The sequence below is a fragment of the Thunnus thynnus genome, chromosome 1 (genome assembly GCF_963924715.1).
Source record: "Thunnus thynnus chromosome 1, fThuThy2.1, whole genome shotgun sequence".
NCBI classification, from domain to species: domain Eukaryota; kingdom Metazoa; phylum Chordata; class Actinopteri; order Scombriformes; family Scombridae; genus Thunnus; species Thunnus thynnus.
Window position 1 is genome coordinate 20,491,578 of NC_089517.1, and position 20,429 is coordinate 20,512,006.

The window sequence follows — 20,429 nt, forward strand, 5'->3', positions numbered from 1 at the left end:
AATTTGACACCATGTTCTTTAGTTGTCTTCTTTTATATTTTTGTCTAGGTTGCTTTTTGGTCAGATTTCATCTTTTTATTAATCTTTATTTATATCTTTATCTATCTACAGATAACATAACTTCATCATAAAGACACTTTCATGTAAGGCATGTGCAGATTCTGAGTCAGATGTGAAACTTACACTTGTACACCAGTTACTTTCTGGTTTGCAGGATCCGCTGACAGCCCTCAGGGTATCAGGGCAACAGTTTCAGTATAACTATAGTGTTGTGAATGCTCCATTTTCATTTTCATTTCCAAATTTGCCACAAAACTGTGTATCTCAACAACAGATGTACAATTATCTCCACCATTTATTTTCAAACAATTTGAAGATATTCTAAGCTCTAATATTTCTAGCAGGGTTTCCCACTTTAGTAGTTTTCAGAGCGAGTCTGAGCAAGGGAGCTCAACCTTTATCTCAGCAAGGTAATGTGGTCGACACAAGGGCTTGGGATGATTCTTTCTTTTTTTATATCACTAATCAGTTTTGCTACTTTTAGTCATGTTGGGATTAATATGCGGTTTGTTAAAGTGTATGTTTAACATGAATATGAAAAAGTTAGAAAATGTTCTCAATATTTGTGTTTTATCTATTCTACTTATGTTGACGTACAATTCATCAGCTTAAAACTGGACCAACACTGACTGGTAAACTATATGAAGTTTTTGACCTAGACTGTCATGATGTGGACGAGGCCCAAACAACACCAGGGTGGTCTTCAGAAATTAAAGGTTTCAAGTTCGAATCCATGTTTAGTTGGTTTGGAAGGTGCAGAAATTCAGAAGGAGTTAAATATATTATATAAAAATATAAGTCTGTGAAAAGAGCCCTTGCTCTTACCCAAATCATCACTGATGTATCTTGCCTGTTATGATCACTCATTTTACGTATAGCATTGTGAAAAGTATTAGTAGTCTGGCCCTAATTAGACTTAGATTTATTTGCATAATAACCTCAACTCAGTGTTAGATTTTGAGACAAAAGCAGAAAAGAAGTGTTGTTCACTCTGGCTCCATATGTATTTCTCTTTTATTATAATGACGTTTCGGCCTTCAAACCTTCTTCAAGATCAACAATCATCATCATCATCATTGTTGACATATGGAACCAAAGTGTGCGACACTTCTTTTCTGCTTTTGAATCCGCTTCCAGTGATCAGCACCTCACTACAACCCTTTGTGTGCGTTACTTTTCCACTATAGATTCTGAGACAAAGTCAGTGCCTTTAGTCAAGACTAAAGATGAGAATCCTAAACTGTGGGGTAACCACCTAGAACTTTGTTTAAATAACTCCACCAATAGTATTCATCGGGAGAGCTGTGCGGGGAACAAACAGCAATGCCGTCTCTCACTGCATGAATTGTAACATACTGTATGGGAGGTGAGCTTATACTGTCAAAGGTAACAGACAAAAATCAGTGAATTCTTGTCCATGGATGGGTTTTCATGGGCTCACTCCAAGTGAAATAAAAGACAGAATGCAACCTCGTTTGAAAAATAATGTAATGATTGGTTACTGGTACACATTTGAGCCTTATTTTCTGTTAGGAAAAACAGCTTCAGTGCAGTACCTCTGACTTTATCGGGTTACAGAACTGATAAAAACCGTCAGAATTAGAAAACTAAAATAAGTCAACAGGATTTAGAATACAATTACAAAATGGTCTTCCCAATAAAAAGGCACAGGGGATGTAGAGCAGCAACTGCATCCCTCTCAGAGTACATTTGCATAACTGAATAAATACATCTGCTGCTAATCAATATCAAACTGTGCCAAAGTGGAAGCACGGTCATCATACAATTACAGCAGAGTGCAACGATGTGAATTAGTGGAAGAACACGGCATATAAATATCTCTCCATAAAATATAAAGACTAAATCAAGGATAGAAGTTATTTAGTACCATGAATCAAAAATATTAATTGGAAGATTTCAAGCATATACAGTATTTATAATATCTGCCAAAATGATATTCAACAACCATCTTAAAACAAACTAACCTATATATGGAGTAAAATGTGCAATTGTTAGCATTTGGGAGAGCAGGCTCTGCACTCACATTATACACATGTATACTAAAAATACCTGAAACTAGTTATTGCTAAAGAATCACGAGTTTGTCTGAATATCATTGGAAACTGGTCAATCTAACATCTAAGGATCAATGCTGCTGTGTAACGGTGGGACAGATGTTCACTCTGTCCAGTGGTCTAATATTTAACATTACAAAGGGCTTTAATATAAATGCTGTATTGTTATTTTAAGACATTAAATCATTACACAGTGCTAGTTCCTCACCAGTTTTTAAAGGGGCACTGGATGGCTGATCCATTTCCCCTAATGCGTCTCAAACCAGTCCCTAGTTTAGCAAGTAGTAAACGTCTCAACAAGACATTTTTAAGGATGTCCCATTCCAAAAGTCAACATTTGCATCATAAAACACTCATGAGCATCACTATCTTGACAGGAAGTACAGGAACTTTACTGCATGTTTTCTATGATATTGTTCCTGTAAGCAGAGTGGCATTATTTGGAAAAACAAAAAGGAACACAAAGTAAGCAAATGTAAGTATTGCTATAGCTACATACAGTATGTTAAACAGTGTATACAGTTAATGCTTTCATTCTTTCAAAACCTTTCACTCTCTAACACTGTGCAGCTTGTGGTGAGTTAACAGATTTTTATTATTTCATTTCAAAATGTCAGAAATACACACAGTTTATGTGTTATGCAAGACATGTTTTATGTTATGTCTGACACTTTCTATTCCAGATGTTTGATTGCTGTTTTCTCATGTACTGCCTTGAAATTACGTCATTGACCCATCGTCGTCATGTTCATTGGATCAATAACTTCAGTGTCTGAGATCCAGTTCACCACATAACTAAACTCTGGACTGGTTTGAGTCATAGCCCTTGTCTATCCCTTTGCTTTCAAATATTCACCCATTCAGCTACTGTTCATCTGAATAGTTTGTCCTCTGTGCCTTACCAGAAGGCCTCTATAAAAGTTTAATGAAACCTCTTCAAAAGGAAGAGTGAATATCTACCACAGATTGAAGTCCTCACAGCTCAACTTCCCCCTTTAAGTATCACCTGAAGTGTGATACTAAAAATATAGGCCCTTATCTCTGCTTCAAAAATAGAGGAAATCTACAAAGTGAGACCCTGAATTCACACTATTTGCTACCTACAGTGAAACTCTAACCCAACCACTAAAATATGGGCACTTGGAGCAAATAGCATTAAGTTTGTGCAAGAAAAAAAAAGAAAAAATAATAACCAACCCATTACATTCAACCAGGCCAGATCCTTTTTTTTGTTGTTTCTACCACATAGTAGAATCATGTTAGCAGTGTTATTTTCTGTTCCTCTTTCTGAAATAAAAAAAAAGATCAGATAAAATATTACATTATAAATTACATTTCCTGAAATGTAATTGACAATGTAGTACTTAAAAAAAAAAATCAGTATTCAGTGAAATGCATCATTGTTGCTGCAATAAAAATAAACTGTCATTTTCTAATTTGAAGCGTCACTATTTGGATGAAATCTTTCAGTTCCATTACAGCTGGAACGTCACACTGACCAATGAGATTTCAAAGAAAGGACAATTAAACTGATGCCATTAATGCCACACGCATACTTTGTTAAATTCCAATTATAGCTGAAAAATGTTCACTGAATCAAAGGTAAATCTTAGAGAGGGAGCTCTCAACCTAGTCACAACTCAGTATTAACATCTCCAAAAGCAACAAACTCAGCAAAAAAGAGCAGTTAGCTTAATCTTGAGAAAGACCTTAGCTGAAGTAGACAAGAAAATACATAAAAATGCTTTAAGCATGACGATCTTTCACAGTAAGAGGAGACATCACAGTAACAACTCACTGGCCAATAAAGAGTATGTGCTTCAGCAATTGTGAACTCCTCAACTGTAACGGACAATGATGATTCAGTCCTATAGATGGCACTTCAGTTTAGAAATTAACCAGTTTAGAAATTTCATTGCAGCACCAATGGTGCAAATTCTAGCTTATAAATTAAAAATCAGAAGTACAAAGTTAATTTTTTCTATTAATCAATCACCTTCTTAGTATTTAAGAAAGAGGTAATAGAAAATAAAATGATTAACTGATACAGAATCTTGTGCTGGGCTCAGAAAAGTGAGCCCTAAAGCCCCACGTCCTCAGGGGGTGTCAGCGAGAGTCTCTGTAGAGAGCCAGATCTTCGCCCCATTCAGAAATTTGCTAATGGGAGTCCCATGGACAGTGCGGCGGCACAGGTTTCCCATTGGGGTGAAAGGAAAGGAGGAGGTAAGGAAGTCTGGAGGTGTAGGGGGGTCATTTGGGGAGCTGGCCTTAAAATACATCCTCCTTTGATCTGAAGGGGGCCCGCTTGGGCTGGGGAGTGGTGTGCTGCCCGGACTGGGTCCCTTATACTGCCTGATGTGGCTCTGCAGTATCTCGATTTCGTCGACCAGTTGGGAGAGCTTGTGGTAGGCGGTGATGGGACCTCCTTTGGGAATGCAGGCTTCAGGAACCCAACGTAGAAAGAAGAGCTTCCAGAGGGCCACGTGTGAAGGTACAAGCAGGGGAATCAGGAGGCCCTGCTGGTCAGCAGGCCGAGAGAACCAGTCCCTGAAGAATCGCTCTGATGGGCTCTCCACGTCTTTCACTGGTGAGAAATCAGGCTTTAGCTCCGACACCAGAGAGCCCCGCCGGGTCATTGCATCCTCTCCGCCCTTCAGTCCGTTACGCAGAGATGCAGGGGTTCCTCGCAATGTGGAACTGTAGGCCTTCTGTTGGAGAAGACACACAGTAATAGATTGTTTTCACATAACATGAAAAAGTAGCTCTGTAACAGGCTGCAGCAGCAGGATGAAGGACCAAAATTCACTCTTTCCAGGCTCTCAAATAGTGCATATCCACCTGCATTATCAAATCATCATTATCCTGATATCCCCAACTTAAGAAAAATCAATTATTTATTTTCTGTGTAATAAATCGCCTTCTGTGTTCTCTCTGAAGTTCCTGATGACACCAAAACAACAGACTGGCCATAAAAATCTCAGCAGCAATAAACAAAACTGCTGACTGGTTGGTTTACACATGTTAAACATTTACTTCATCAGAAACTGGAGGCATTTTAACAACATACTGTAACAGCTGCATGAATGAGGTAGTTATAAGAGAACACATGATTGAGATGACCTATTTTGAATACACATGATTGCTGATCTTAATCTGACCTTTGGAGTAGTGAAACTTCAGCAACTTAAAATTAATCAGAAATGACAGTCACAGAGGTTACTTACTGTAACTGCCTTTGCAGTGTAGTTTTTTCTTGTCTTTTATAAAAAGGTAGGTTGCAAAATTATAAACTAGCTCTAAAAAGTACTTCATTCTTTTTCCTATTTGACTTCCTATGGAAAAAAACAGACTAGTGATAAAAGTAATCATGTGTTACCTAATCACAAAGAGAAAACAGTGATAAATGTCCTTGCACACTAACAACTGGCATATTAATCTATACATGAATTGAATGAGATTTAAAACAATCAAACAGCCAAAAGAGATGCTTGGCCATGAAGAGTGATGAAGAGTGATGAAGAGTATAGACCCTGAGTCTTTTATTCAACATGGCTGAAAACCATTTAATTATATCTACACTGCAATTTTAAAGTGTTTGTAATATATCCAAGGTATAAAGTAGACAGGACACACATAACGCAACATATTGTCACTCCTCCTATAAAAACTTGTGAATCTCGGTGTCTTGCATACCTTTGTGCGTCTGAAGGTTTTCACCTCCCCATTCTGAACACAGGCGGCTCCTTTGCCTATGTACATGGGGTTGTTAAAGAGGGTTTGGTCTTTGATGGAGAACTGTTGTGACCAGTCCCAAACAGGCGGGAAATACACAACCTGGTCTTCCCCTTGAGGGATGGCTTTATTCCTGGCAAAGTCCTGTAGAATAAAAACAAGGTTATTCTTGCTTCATACATGTCTGCATGTTGTATTACACAGAAAACATTGTTGTAAACTATGAAAAAAACTTCCAGACTCCAAATTAAAATCCATTGAGGTAAACAAATTGCCATAATTTGCTTTTGTCATTTTCTTGGTTACTTCTCTGACAACAAGCTGAATGTTTTCATATCTGGGAGCATTACGTTGCACTCTTTCCTTTCAATTATCTGACACACACAGAAGGAAATAATAGTCTCTGACATGAAATGATACCACAAAAACATGTTGAGTTGTTACATGCTGTCACCTGCAGTTAATGGCCTGTTTTTTATTCTTCTTGGACCACAAACTGACAGAGATCATACAGGTAGATCTAAACTTGCTCTATTGTTGTGCACAGACTGCACCATCTATTAAAAATCCTGTTCTCATTTAAATTAGTTTATTTACTGTATGTCTTGGAATTCAGCGTGATGGTCTAATTTTTGGCTTTAGTTCTCTGTGGCATTTCTGTGGAATATATTCATTAAATGCAACTGAATAAATAATTAAATATATAATAATGTACATACACCACAAGTCAAAAGTCTGGACACACCTTCCCATTCCCTTGAAATTTGAGAAAGTGTGTCCAAACTTTTGACTGGTACTGTATATACATCCCTCACCATCAAGTGCTGAGCGCGCTGTTTAGGAGAGTTGAAGAGGAAAGTACTGAAGAGCGGGATCCACATGCTGTCACTCAAGACCGTCAGATAGGCCTCTGTGAACTCGAACGCAGCAGGGTACTGGTTCATCATCTGCCACACGCAGTCCAGGAAAAGCATGAACAGCGGGGACTTAACCGAGAGAACACAGAGAAACAAACAACAACCTGCATGAGTATCTTGGCAAATCCATTAGGTCAGTTCTTCTGGCAGTGGGCTAATTTCAGTCTGGGACAAATACCTCCACTTTGTCATTCTTCTTCAAGTGGTTGCATCTATCCAGGAAGCGATGGCCTGCCATCACCCACTCCTTCTGCACCAAGCTCTGAAAGCCAGTGAGGCTGCGATAGTGAGGGTCCAACATGAGCTGCACCAAGGAGGACACCACACAGTTCAGGTCTCTGTCTTCTTCCTCTGTACAGGTGTAGAAATAGAAACCAAAAACATAAATCAACAAGCTGTTTGCAAGGTAAGCAAGTTCAAGGTCAGTATGATCATATGTTAATGAATGAAATTCAACCACAATATAGTTTTTGGCTGGTGTGAAACATTCATGTTTGAAGCCAAATGTTGGAACAATATCACAAATGATGAATAAATACAAAAGTTGTGAAAAATGAAAAATTACAAAAACGAATAATTGGAAGAGTAAAGAAAAAAAATGATACTGTTGCTATGTGACTCTGGTTTGAAACTGTGAGGTGTGACTTTTAAAAGGTTATAGGACTATACGAGTGATTCAGACAATTTCGAAATGAGGAATTTACCTTGGAGAATGACTGAAGCATTCTTCCCATCCAGGTAGTACACCATCTCAGCTGAATGCTTAAGAAAGGCCCTGGAGAGGAGACAAGCAAGATATAAACATTATTTTTTAACAGTCATTTTTGGTCCTCATGGACTAATTAGTGATTGGAAGAACAGATGACAGCAGCATGTCGCTGCCCAGCACACAATAGTCACATTATCACCAGACCAAAGATTTCAAGGCTGAAAAATTATATTATTAACTGGTCTCACAAATAAGTGTAAGTTTATGCCAAAAATATAAAAATTTTACACATCAAAAGGGTCACATTCACATCATGCAGCATGAAGTTGTTAATTTAGCTCTCTGTAAACTATCAGGACTACAGTAGTTTAAAAAGTACTATCATGCAGTGTCAGGTTGTTTACATACCTGACGTACTCCAGCCATCGTGAGTTTTCAATGGAAGAAAGCCACCTCTCCTCAGACTCCTCAAAAGGATCTGCACACAATCAAAACAGTCAAATACTTGTACACTTATAAAACTGTCCATTTCCATGGAAAAGAAATGTTCACCGAGTTACACTGCTTACAGAGGCTGAATACTTGGTTACCTACTTCATTACTGTTAAAAGGCACAATGAGGCTCACCTATGACACAGATCTGCTTGACTTTAAAAAAAGCACTCTGGATGTCCTGGATGTTAGGCAGACACTTGTCCAGATCTGATCTGATGACTTCACTGCGCTGTGGGTGGCTTTTTGTGATGGCAGTGCAGACTCTACAACAACAACAACAACAACATACAGACATTAATGACATTAATGACTGAAATATAGATCCCTTTAAAACATCTGTAGCAACATCTCAGCAATACATCATTTGTATATTCACAACATTAGCACAGACAGTTTAATAACTAAGAACCAAGACTATAAAATTGATGTTTAAATTATTCTATCTAATCATACTGAGACTTTTTGCATTGCTGCAACTGAACATCTGCTGGCTGCTACTAAATTTAAGTGTAGAAGAGAGTAGAAACAGCACATTTAACACATGATTTGAATATGAATGAAAGAAGGAGTTTGAACTACTTCTGATCAATCCTCCTCTGCTGCTGATCAGTTATGCTGGCCATGCGGACAAGAGCGCTCCCATTAGGGTGATTCCAGCACCAGAGCTAAACAGAAGAAATGCAGATAACACAGACAGGGATCGGTGAGAGCATAGTAGGAATACTCTGACCAATTGAATTACATGCAGACTGAAATTGGCAGACAACGATTACAAATGACTCCATCGGTAGTCCTTACAGGTCTGATAACAATTAAAAGGGATAATTGAAAAATATTCCTATGCGATGTTTGACAAGCTTAAATGGGAGATATCAAAGATCAGGTACTCACAGGGATGCGATTATCAGTGAAGTAATATGAGTACTGCTTCAGATCCTGATCTGCCAGAGAAACTGGAACCACAATGTACTCTGGAAGACTAAGAAATGTTAAAAAAAAAAAAAAAAAAAAAAAAAAAAAAGACAGGCACACATTAGACAGGAATCAAACAGAAAAACACCATTTTAGAAAAACAGGGAAAAAAAATTTAAGAACATGTATTTTCATGTTTCCTAGCTACACTCAATCACATAACCATACCCATCTTTTTACATGAATACACTAAGTGTGCTGTTCATGCTGTCATATCATAATATTGTATTAATGTTAATAAAGAATGCCTGGGTTGATGTAAATAAATTGTTAGCATGGCATTGGTTTTTAGTCTCTGTCTCATGGTGAGTATCTTTAGCATTGTGTTTGTTTTTTGGGGAGTATACAGTAAGGATTGTTTTAGAGTCTCTAGACCCATGTCATGTGTACAATGTGGTGCAAGTTACTATTATGTAATTTTGAGTCTTTTTTCAAATTCCACATAAAACACTGCACAATCCTTGCTCTGCAACCCACCATGATGTCACCACTGAACTCAGATGAATAGCACTTATTGTCAAATAGAGACTCGCATGTTTCTTTGAGACATTCACCATTTTTTCCCGACAAGTCACTCGTGAAGTGAGCGAAAAAAGGCATACAGTGTAAATATACTGTCTTGCCAAAACATACCGAGTATGAATAAAGGCTGGAATTTAGAGTGTCTGTAATATCTAAGGCCAGAAACCCCCTTTCATAAGTTACAATAACCAACATGAGCTCAAGACCTTGGTGAGATGGAATAACTCTCGTTGATGGAGCACACCCTCCACTCTGAAGCCCCCGTTCGCTTGATCTCTCGATCCCAGTCAGATGGACGGTCAAAAATGGGGGTCAGTAATCCTCCTCGTGGGGTGGAGCCGTTGACTCGTTCCTCTGGAAATGCAGATAGACTTAAGAATTATTTCTGGTGCATATTTAATGCAGAGAAATAAAACACAGGTTGTCAAATTTGGAATAGTTAATTCTGAAGGAAACCTTTGAAAGTATTGCATGCTATATGTTTACCTTTGGATTCATGGTATCGTCGCCCTTGATACTCAAAACCAAACAGCAGTTGAAGATCAGCTGGATGGGTATAGTGGGCAATAGCAAGACAAACCTAGAATAAAAAGAAGAAAACGTACTTTTATAGGACATATACTTAATCATAACTATTCAGCTTCCCAACTCAGGTTCATTCAGAGTGCCAAAATGAGCTCTGAGGCATGTTCTTTAACCGTACGAAAACAAGGACAAGTTCAACCTGGGGAAGCAAATGTTTAACAGACAGCCTACTGCTCTGGGTTTACAGGACTGAATCGTTCTGTGGCTCGACTAGAGTCACACAAAGCAGTCCATTCAGTAGTAAAGCTGTGAATAACACGAGAGGACACCAAAAAAGTGTGTGTGTGTGAGTGTGTGTGTGTGTGTGTAGACAAGGCTGGTCCCAACTCTGTAATTTCCTATGGTGAAATAAGCTATTATAGGTTGGCTTAATTCCATATGTCACAAAGAAAAAAAAAGAACTGAGCCCCGTTTTAGGTGCACACTGTAATTACATATATGGTGTCCATAAATAAACTGTCAAGGAGTGAGAGAGGGCAGACCCATTTCTATTTCAGTGTTCTATGGACAAATAAAAGCTTTCATATTCTGTTGTAAGCAGAATAAACGAAAAAGTTAATAATGCATTTTATATAAATTAAATTAGTCTGTAAACACAGACTACGACTTATAACACTGGCAATGAGCCCCTGCTCAACGCAGCACCATACTGTAATGCTGCTGTTAGCCAAATGTGCTGAAGGTATGTGCTACGGAGCTCTAAAACCTTCACAAAAAGTGCTCCCAGATGACATGGGAGGAGATCAGACGTGCAACTGTGTACATTCACGTGTACACTTCACTGGCACACTGTAGATAGATATACAGCTGTCTAACTCTAATGGGCCATGTAGTGAGCCTGCAGTGAGCAAACAGCTCCTGAGGACCCTCATGCACATAATACAGATCCAAATGTATTTCCATTGTTAATGCAACTACAGATTCCACAGTGTTTTTACACGACACCTGCACTTACAATGTGAGAGAAGGCTGAATGAATGTCAAGCAGTCACACAATACCACGGTCTAGCAGGTTCTGTTCAAGGTAACAACTTCCCTTTTTTTATTTTTTGTTCTATTATCATTTGCCAAAATTAGCTGAAGGACTTGAAAGGCTCGCTGAGTCAAGTCAAGCCTCCTGCTAATTAACAGTTCAGCCCACTACACAGCTGACTAATGTGACCAGGGAAATGTGTTTAGTTTTCCTGGTCGTCGAGTTGGGTGGCCCCTTATTTCTGTGCCTCTGAGATTCTTTTAGTTGATTTTGATGTGAATGCCTTCACATGGTTGATCATTGTATCTGTATATTATTAATGATTTCCTTTAATTTCACCTGTAAGCAAATAAATATAAAAAGACATATCAATATGTTGGTTTTGAGATATTTGTAATATTTGATTCATCAACATCGCCCAAAACCTCAGTTTAAAAACACACCATTTTAATGTATGACTGTTATAAAAATCTCTCATTATACTGGCCACTAACTGAGCTCTAATTTGAAGAATGAAACATCTGTCCCACCGATCTCTCTGTGCAGGAGATGAGTCAGAGTCACGCTGCCAGTTGTTCCTACGGTCAGGATCATTCTCGATTTCCTTTGACTTGAATGAGCATTGTTTTCGATGTCTTTTTTTATTGTTTGGCTAATGGCCACAGTGAACATGCTTTTTGAGAAGATAGTCACGTCCGTTCAGATGGAGGGTGAGAGAGTAGCACATCAAAGTAAAGTCTGTATAATATAAATATCCTTGTCACTGAGGAAGTGGTTGTAGCACTGAAACAGAGTATGTGTGTGTTTAATGATCTAACACAGTCAGGAAAGGAAAAGTTTGATCAGCAACAGGAAACTGAGTAAAAGGAATGGTCTGTTCTTCAATATGTGCAGATTTTTATGTGATTATAGCATCTTTTGAATTTTTGAAATGGCAAACTTTTCTGTGTAGAAAAAAGAGCCAGTGGTAAAATAAAAACGTGAACACTGATGCAACCGAGTGTTGCTTGATGTGTTGTTTTCTGCACATTAACTTCAGTGTCTCTGGGTTGGATGCGTGGAGGTTAGCGGCGTAGTTTTGTATACAACCACTAGGGGGTGACAAAGTCTAAAATGAGGAATTTTCTTTAAAAAAAAAAATCACTAAGATGCGGTCAGAATATTTTTCCTCACTTTCTTACCATTTCCATTAATTAATTTCATTACTCACATGGGCCTTAAGTTGGTAAGAGTCTGACAAGCATTAAAGTGATTTTTAAAAGCCGCTCCAAGAAGACCACCATCATATCACCATCACTGGTATAAAACTCGAGCATCACTCACCTTTTTGGCACTCTCAGGCCCAGCCTCACCAAAGCAGAACCTTATAATGCGCAAGTCTTTGCAATACAGGATGAGCTCAGTGGGGTTAAACTTCAGCTTCTGGTTTGAGCCCAACACCTTTTTCTTCCCCTTTGTATCGTTCACTGAGAGGAACAAACAAAATATAAGCAGAAAGCTTCAACTATTGCCAAAGCTTAAAGATTTTGGGTCAACTGGAAAACACTCAGCACATACCACAGTAAAGGCTGTATAAACAGAAAACATACTTCTGTGTGATTTAACTGATGTTAACACTAACACTGGGGCCTTATCTCATTCTTGATGCACATACACTTGTTCTCACTGGACAAATCCAATAATGATTATGTTGTCTTTAACAGCCCAGTTCAAACAGGGTCAGAAACAAGCTGGGTACAACAAGCATCATGCTTCATCACTGTAACACAACAGACCTTGCTCTGGGCAGTTGCCCTTGCAGTGTCAGCAATCGACAGCAATGAGATATTTAAACAAGGATAATCCCAGTTAGGCTGCCCTGCCACTAAACACTACCTAAGCTGTGACATCACTTGTTATCAGATTGCTGACCAGGAAAGAACAACAAATGAGACCTGGCAGCCATGATGTCAAAGATTAATGAGGAGTAGACTGGGCCATCTAATATTCTTGTAAAATGACTGGGTTAAGATATGTGACGTTAGCACTGAAACAGTTGACTGATCAATTATTTAATCAAGAGTTTTGATTGAGTAAGATCAAATATCTGCTGGGTACACTTGCAAAAATTGTAATAGTAGCAAGCTTTTATTTGTTTATTATTAGGGAATTAATAGTTTGGGATACTTGGACAAAATTCTAGGCTAAAATGTTTGAACTCTGATATGGTGAAACATGAAATTTTCAGTTTCGCCACAACAAATGTTGACATCAGATTTACCTGTTACCACTTGCTCTAAACATGTCAGGGGGATATCATGCACTCCAAGCAGCAGGTGGGACAGCTGGGTCTTCTGTGGCGAAAGCAAAACAACAAAGATAGTATGTTCAACATCTTGTAGGCTATTCCATTACATGCATAACCCACTGAAACACTGTCTCAAATACTGGTTGACAGACTGACTTAATGTGCTTTGGCTGAGCAATTATCATCAAGTTACATTTTATTATCACTACAACAATCTGCAGCATAGCCGGAAATGACGTCTGTTCTCTCACTTCTTGCGCGACATCACTGACAATGTCAAGCAGGAAAGTACACAAGTTTTCCTTCCTCTTTGCCAGATGCACTGCACATACAAACATGGCAGTCGAAATACAAGTATTTAAGCTACTCAGCAGTGTGCTGGTGCCACTAGAACATTTAACAAATTAAAAAAGTCACAATTGTAGCCACAGGAAAGTTCAACATTGTTCAACTACCAAGAATAGCAAAGATTTCAAAACAACACAGTTCAACTGCTTCAAAACCTTAGTCTGCACAAATACCTGTTTAGGTGGTGCATCTTGAGGGATGAAGGAGACCTTGAAGTTGGTACATATCAACTTGCCCCAAAGGTCATCTTGGCTGCTTTCAGCGCTGATGCATTTCCTCACAAAGTTCACCTCATTAACTACTATCTCTCCTGGTGACAAACACAAATGGAAAAAAGGGTTGTGTGAAATCTACCAGTAGAGTTCAATGAACCATACAGAAAATGAAAATTAGAAAGGCGAAGTAAAGTAAATGACTTGAGCACTTGAACGATACTGCAAAAAATTCTGCTGTTAAGCTGAAATGTGGTTTGTACATCCTTTTTTTAAATTTCCCCAAACTTGGTGCACCAAAACTTACTATTTATGTTCTTATTATAATCTAATCAATTTATTATTGATGTTGGTATTTAAATATGAATCTATAAATTACTGATGTTGAATAACAAATATCTGTTTCAATATTTTCAGAAAAAGAATTGGAATAATAGTTGACATACGTCTTATTGAGAACCATATTGCTGTGCAATTAAGTTTTTGTTTGATTTTTAAATCCTTCATTGTTTGGTTTCTGAGTTGTTCATGATTAAACAATTTCAATTTAGCAAGGTCGACAATTTTCACACTATTTTTCACACATTTTCCTTTCTACCATCATCCTCTCTGTTTCTACTTTGTACATGTAACCATTTAAATATGTGAGAAGTAGTAGTTAAAAACGTACATACATGTTTTAGTCTTGATGATGCTGTTGACAAGGAATAGTGACAGTTTGCCAAATACAGCAATAAATGCTGACACAAATCAACTAAAATGTTATTTTGAAAACGTCTTGATTTTGATGAGTAACATGACTCTTGCCCATCGATCACAAAATGATTCATATATAGATAAGAATGCTGCTATATTATTATTGCTAGATCTTGGAATAAGGACTTAGAAGTGTTTTAGCAGTGATATTTAAAAACAAGTTCAACTAGTCCAACAGTCAAGAACCTTTGTGTTTTGCTTTACTGAAATTCCCATTTCCCTTTTAGATTAAAGATAACAGAAAAATGTACATTACACACAATGTGAAACAAAGAATTTTAAGCCTATGACAATATTTCAGTGATTGATATTGAGATTCCTCAGAAGCATAGAAGAAACTTCATAACTTTATACGTATATCAAATGTTATCCAAGCCAACAGGAGGCTGAAGTCACTTAATCATAACTTAATGCTCTTCTGTAAAGGCAGTTTGGCTTTAAAAAAGTCTGTGTTGCAGAACCAGAAGCTCACTGCATTCAAAGAGCTGAAGCTACTTTACGAAAAGATTTGGTTGGGCAGAAACCACTACACACATCTAAAATTTCTGTAATGACAAGTGGGACAGTAACCCCCTTCAGCTCTGCCACATGAAAGTCACATTATGTTCACATCAGCTTTAGATTAATAAGGCAGCTTTCCATACACTGTTGTTTATCTGTAACATGATCCTTGCCCTTTAACACGATCACAAAACCGATTAATGCTCAGCGTAGACAAGATTGCGGCTATATAAACTTGCCCCAGAGATTTTCTTAAAAAAAAAGGTGAGAACTGGGGCAACCAGGGTGGAGTCCTACAGACAGTCACTTCAAAGCCTCCCCTCGGAGCAGCCAACAGCATTTTTACAGTGAGTTAAAAACAAGGAAGCTGTTCATGGGACCCGTTTGTCTGTCCAGCTCCAGGATTTGGACGGTGAGGGAGCTTTGACACTAAACTGGTAAATGCCGCCTGAAAATGGGTGGAAAGTTTGTTTTACCAGACATTTTAGCAGGTAGTCAATTAAAATGTTGATGTTGAGCTAAATAAAATGCGCTTCTCAGATATTCAGCAGGTTTTTAACTGAAGAATAATTTCCATAAGAGAGGCTCTAACAACTACAATTACTCTATGCCTCTGGAGTGTTTTACTTATAAAAACAACACCTCTGTATATTTACTCCAAATAACATACCACTTAACACTATGCAAAGGGTGTGTCGAGCCACTCCTATGAGAGTCCCAAGACAGCTGCTCAGACCTAAACTAGAATCTATCATGGAGATGAAGGTTTTCCTGCTGCTCCAGTTATTTAACTAGCATTGGCGCAGCATTAGAATTGGCAAAGCATTTTAAGTCAACTTTTATGATAGAGCTTTAAAGTAAATATTTCCTGGAGAAAAGGCAAATTCCCATGACTGAGAGGAGGAAACACAGTGGGGACAGAGAGGAACTGTGCTGCAAAGAGCACTTTGCACTAAGCTCATGCAAACAGAAATATCAGGGTAATATTTCTAAATCCTCATGAGAGGGTGAAATCACACTGTGAGAAAAAAAAGTTGTTACACCACCTGAACTCCTAATATAGTTGTGCTGATTGACAATGATGTCTTACAAACAATTATCAATGCTCCTGATAATGTTAAAGAAAAAAATCCCATTTGAACACATTAAAATTTCCATTAATCTGTGCAATAATTAATCAGTAATCAATTCACTTCTTTACTTTTCGAATTGCGGCCACTGATTTTTTTAAAAGGTGCTTTTAAAATGTTCATTACTATTGACTTTACAGAACATTATAACTTTCATCTATTATAGTATTATCATCCTAAAAGCTATATTGCTCATTTGAGCACTGGTGGCAGTGGCACTGCAAACTGGCAAATCATTCTTATCTTTCTGGTTTTAAAGGCTGCATTACAATAAAGTGATGTAATTTTCTGAACTTACCAGACTGTTTAGTTGTTCTATGATTTCCCTTTACCCACTTAGTCATTATATCCACATTACTAATGATTATTTATCAAAATTGTGTAAATATTTTGTGAAAGCACCAACAGTCATCCTTACAATACTGTCGCAATATCAATATAAAAAAGGTATTTGATAAAAAATATTGTGATATTTTATTTTGTCCATATCGCCCAGTCCTACTGAGTAGGCAGAAATAATGAGGGCCTGGGAAAGCTGAAAATGAGAGGCAATAAATGATAAACCACAACACACAGTGCACTCCTAAGATTTGAGACTACTTGTATTATAAACTGTAGATAAAGACAGATTGATGAACAATTGCCTGAGCTGAAACACTTGTTAGACCAGTCTGATTAAACACTGCCAGCTATGTTTAGTTGAAGCTAAAAAAAAAAAAAAAAAATCTTCCTCTGTGCTTTTACGGTAAAATCCATAGATATTAGTCTAAGGAAATTTAACAGACAGTGTTGCAAACAGGACAGAGGGAAGTAACTTAATTGTCTAGTTTAGGAGCTTCACGCTGGTGTTTCTCAGTCCATTGCTGAGATTGACAATTTATTGCCTCAAAGCCATCCCAGATATCTAACTTTTAGTGTGACTGGAACGACTACTTTTGAGCAACTTGCTGTCAGCCTTACCACAATGTGTTGAAACATCCATTATTTCAGAAACCAATAGCGATGACAACTTGCTGGAGCACATTAATCAAAACTACAACAGCAGCCCAAACAGAATTTCTTAAATTAAAAAGCTAAATAAAGATCTCTGTGGCAAGTCTCCTCTTAATGTAGACAGAAACAAAGTTTTGAGACAACATTAGGTGCCCACTAGGCCCACAGGGTCTTGACTTGACTAAATAAAATATCAATATGCTAAGAAGTTTGTTTCAAACTATAAAAACTATAAAACATTTCGTATCAAATTAAACCATGTCAAAATAAACTTACCTGGTAGTAGCTTCGGTTCCACCTTTTTGATAGGTGGTTCGATAGTTTTCTTCACATCAGTCTAAAGAGCAAACATGAGACACAGAGTCAGGTAAACAGTAAACTTGTCAGATGGTTAAAGAATAAATGGCAATAATACATCAGAGGCTATAAAAGTAGATCTCAAACGTGTCCTGGCATTGTAAACAAAGCATGAAATCAAAATAGCTTCTAAGCGCACGACTGACTGCAGTTGTAACTTCCCAAAACAACTTTGTTCAACCAGTGGTTTTCATACAGCTATCTTTATCATCATCACAGCTGTTATGATTTGTTGTGGTAAATTAAGGTTGCATAACCAATTACAATATGCAGTAAGTGTCAATAAGCCTTGTGCAAGCTTTCTTTACAAAATTAGATGGACATAAAGACAAAGTCATGTGTTTTTCATTGCTGGCTTTACTCCAACACCATATATTTCAAGTGAATGAATGACTAAGAGATTAAAGCACTGACTTTAAGCTTTAAGAGTGTTTGGGGTGGGCAGTGTAGGAATCTTAGCCATTTTTACACTTGGGGGTATGTATAAAATGAACAACAGTTTCTACATGGTTCATCAGATGTGAAAGTAAATATCCTCAAATTAAACTAAATGTTAGCAATTTAACCAAATAGTTGTTTTATTCAAAATTAGTAAGTGCTGGAGTACACAGTCAGGAAATAAGCCCAAAATACTAGGACTGCACTCTACTTGAAAAGGTAAAAATGAAATGGTCAGTTTATTTTCTTTCATAAGCAAAGCACTGGTATAGCAGGTGGCACAACATGCCCTCAGAAAGTCCATTCATTATAACTGAATGAAGGAATGCCACTAAGCAGCGTCACGGTTCACTAAATATCTCGTCAACGGTTCACTCTTCTTTTGTTCATCTGGGTTAAGTGCATCATTGATATTCCCTTGTAATGTGTATCATTTGTTGTCACTACTTGCAACTTATAAGCGATTACCAAGACCATACATGGCAATATGATGCTGATTTTTACACTATACTATATTCATTGATCCATTTTTCAATAAAATGTCTAGATTCTTGTCTTAACCTTGCCTTAGAAACACTGGTTTTGTTTGGGTTGCTGCACCAGCATCTGTAAACAAATCCTCTGACTTACTGTCTGGAGAAGTGCGTACACCTGTGGGCAAAACAAGGCAAATAAATTTGATCCTGTGGTGTCCAATTCTCCAAGTTGTGGAGGAGTAGGGAGAAAAACTTCTAACTACCTAGTGACAATTCATACATCAAGACGCGAAGCAAAAGTGATCTGGTAAATGCTTCTGCATTTTATGATGGTTACTAATATTGGAACTGGGGCTGCTTACACATATCTCATTTCTTGACCACGCGTCAAATACGCCTATTAACTTTCCTTCCGCAACACCAGTCGACTTCAGCTGAAAGTATCTTTATCAAAAGCAATTATTAGACACTCTATCGTGACCATCCGCTGTGAAAAGTAAAAAAAAATAAAACTTTGCCGTTATCAGTCAAGAGCAAACACATACCTGCACAGGAGGAAGATAGCACTTGAAGGTTGGTTTCATGGGTTTGACAGAAAACATTGTTTATGTACGACCTCTTAGTGCTGGTCCTAAACGGGCGACCTGGCAAAGCGCTTGGCCGCTGCCAGTGGAAAAAAAACAACCCAAAAAGGAGCCTTCAATAAAGTTTAAGTCAGCCCTTAGCTGAGTAAATCCGAGACGTCCGTGTGTAAAATATTCATCGACACAGCCTGGACGAGCGACGGCACTCCTCCATTTCGATAAGCGGTCAAGTCGCAGACTTCGGTACTAGCTGGTTGGAAAAGTTGACAGAAGTTAACGTTGAGACGTCGGCGTTAGCTCGGTTAGCTAGCCAGCATGAAGTACTACATAAAGTTTATAAAAACCGCTGCCACGCAAAGATAAAACAATTTAAAAAATGTAAAGGCTTCCGATGAATGTCTACATTTTCTTTCCACCTGTTACTGAAGTAGTTACCACCAATGACTTCCTCAAAGTCTAACTAATTGAGCCAAACGCAGTCCCTGATGCTGTGGAGGGCTTAACGGCCATGTTTATAAGCGTCGAGGTCCCGCCCTACTTCCGGGCTACACTGCTGAGCTTTATTTCTGTAGTTTCTTCTTTTATCAAACTTTTTGAAACGTTGAAACAGGACGCGGCAGTATGCTGCTCATACTCTAAGGTAAATGGGTTTCTACGACTGTACTTGATAGTAAATACTGACAACTTTGTCATTTGAATTATAAAATAACGATTATTGTGTTAGCATTCATCATGAGCACCACCCAATGGACTACAACTCCCATGAAACTCAGAAGACCGAGAGGCTTTTAGGCGTGAATTATTTATTTTTTTACAGTAACTTTATTGCACAAAATAAACAAACACATGTAGGAGTAACAAAATTGATTTCAAAACACAGTAACATAATTTCTTTCATTTCACGTATACAACCACAATTTGATATGAGTTAAACTCAGTCCACGCAAATATACACACCAAGGGCCGATAAATAAACTCAACCATTGGCAGAAAAATAAAACTGATGTTATGAGAATCTGCATCTACAGTACCAGTCAAAAGTGCGTCCAAACTTTTGATTAGTGCTGTATGTATGAATGTATTTATCTATTCATCTGTCTGTCAATCTCTCCTCTATCTTCTGTTAACTTTTTAATGTTGGATATGGGTATACAACCAATGTTACAACATTAAATAGTGTGTTGCCTTCGCAAGTGAAAAGTGCCATGCAGGGTCTACATTCTATGTCTAGGGGAGAACGGGGTAAAGCGAGCCAGTGGGTAAAATGAGCCACCCCCTTTATCAAGGTAACTATACACAAAAGTAAT

The 20,429-nt window shown here is 37.9% G+C and overlaps 1 protein-coding gene across 1 annotated transcript; it reads right to left on the bottom strand.

Moving 5' to 3' along the window:
• Positions 1-1,531: 1,531 nt before the first annotated feature.
• Positions 1,532-19,648, bottom strand: mtmr10 (myotubularin related protein 10). Its single transcript, XM_067589581.1, has 16 exons — positions 19,084-19,648; positions 17,544-17,604; positions 13,849-13,985; positions 13,301-13,373; positions 12,364-12,506; positions 9,969-10,062; positions 9,689-9,836; positions 8,880-8,967; positions 8,568-8,653; positions 8,121-8,251; positions 7,902-7,971; positions 7,489-7,559; positions 6,963-7,135; positions 6,683-6,853; positions 5,829-6,011; positions 1,532-4,843 (listed from the first exon to the last, which is right to left on the bottom strand). The coding sequence occupies exons 1-16, from the start codon at positions 19,138-19,140 to the stop codon at positions 4,232-4,234; spliced, it is 2,298 nt and encodes a 765-aa protein (XP_067445682.1). The 5' UTR covers positions 19,141-19,648; the 3' UTR covers positions 1,532-4,231.
• Between the last annotated feature and the right edge of the window lie 781 nt (positions 19,649-20,429).

What these genes read in the sequence shown, in the direction of transcription:
- mtmr10 (XM_067589581.1), bottom strand. Translation starts at nt 19,140, where the DNA reads ATGTTTTCTGTCAAACCCATGAAACCAACCTTCAAGTGCTATCTTCCT. An exon ending in AAGATGCACCACCTAAACAG is followed by an intron (nt 13,374 to 13,848) that starts GTATTTGTGCAG and finishes CTTTCGCCACAG; the next exon opens with AAGACCCAGCTGTCCCACCT. An exon ending in AGAAGAATGACAAAGTGGAG is followed by an intron (nt 6,854 to 6,962) that starts GTATTTGTCCCA and finishes CTCTCGGTTAAG; the next exon opens with TCCCCGCTGTTCATGCTTTT.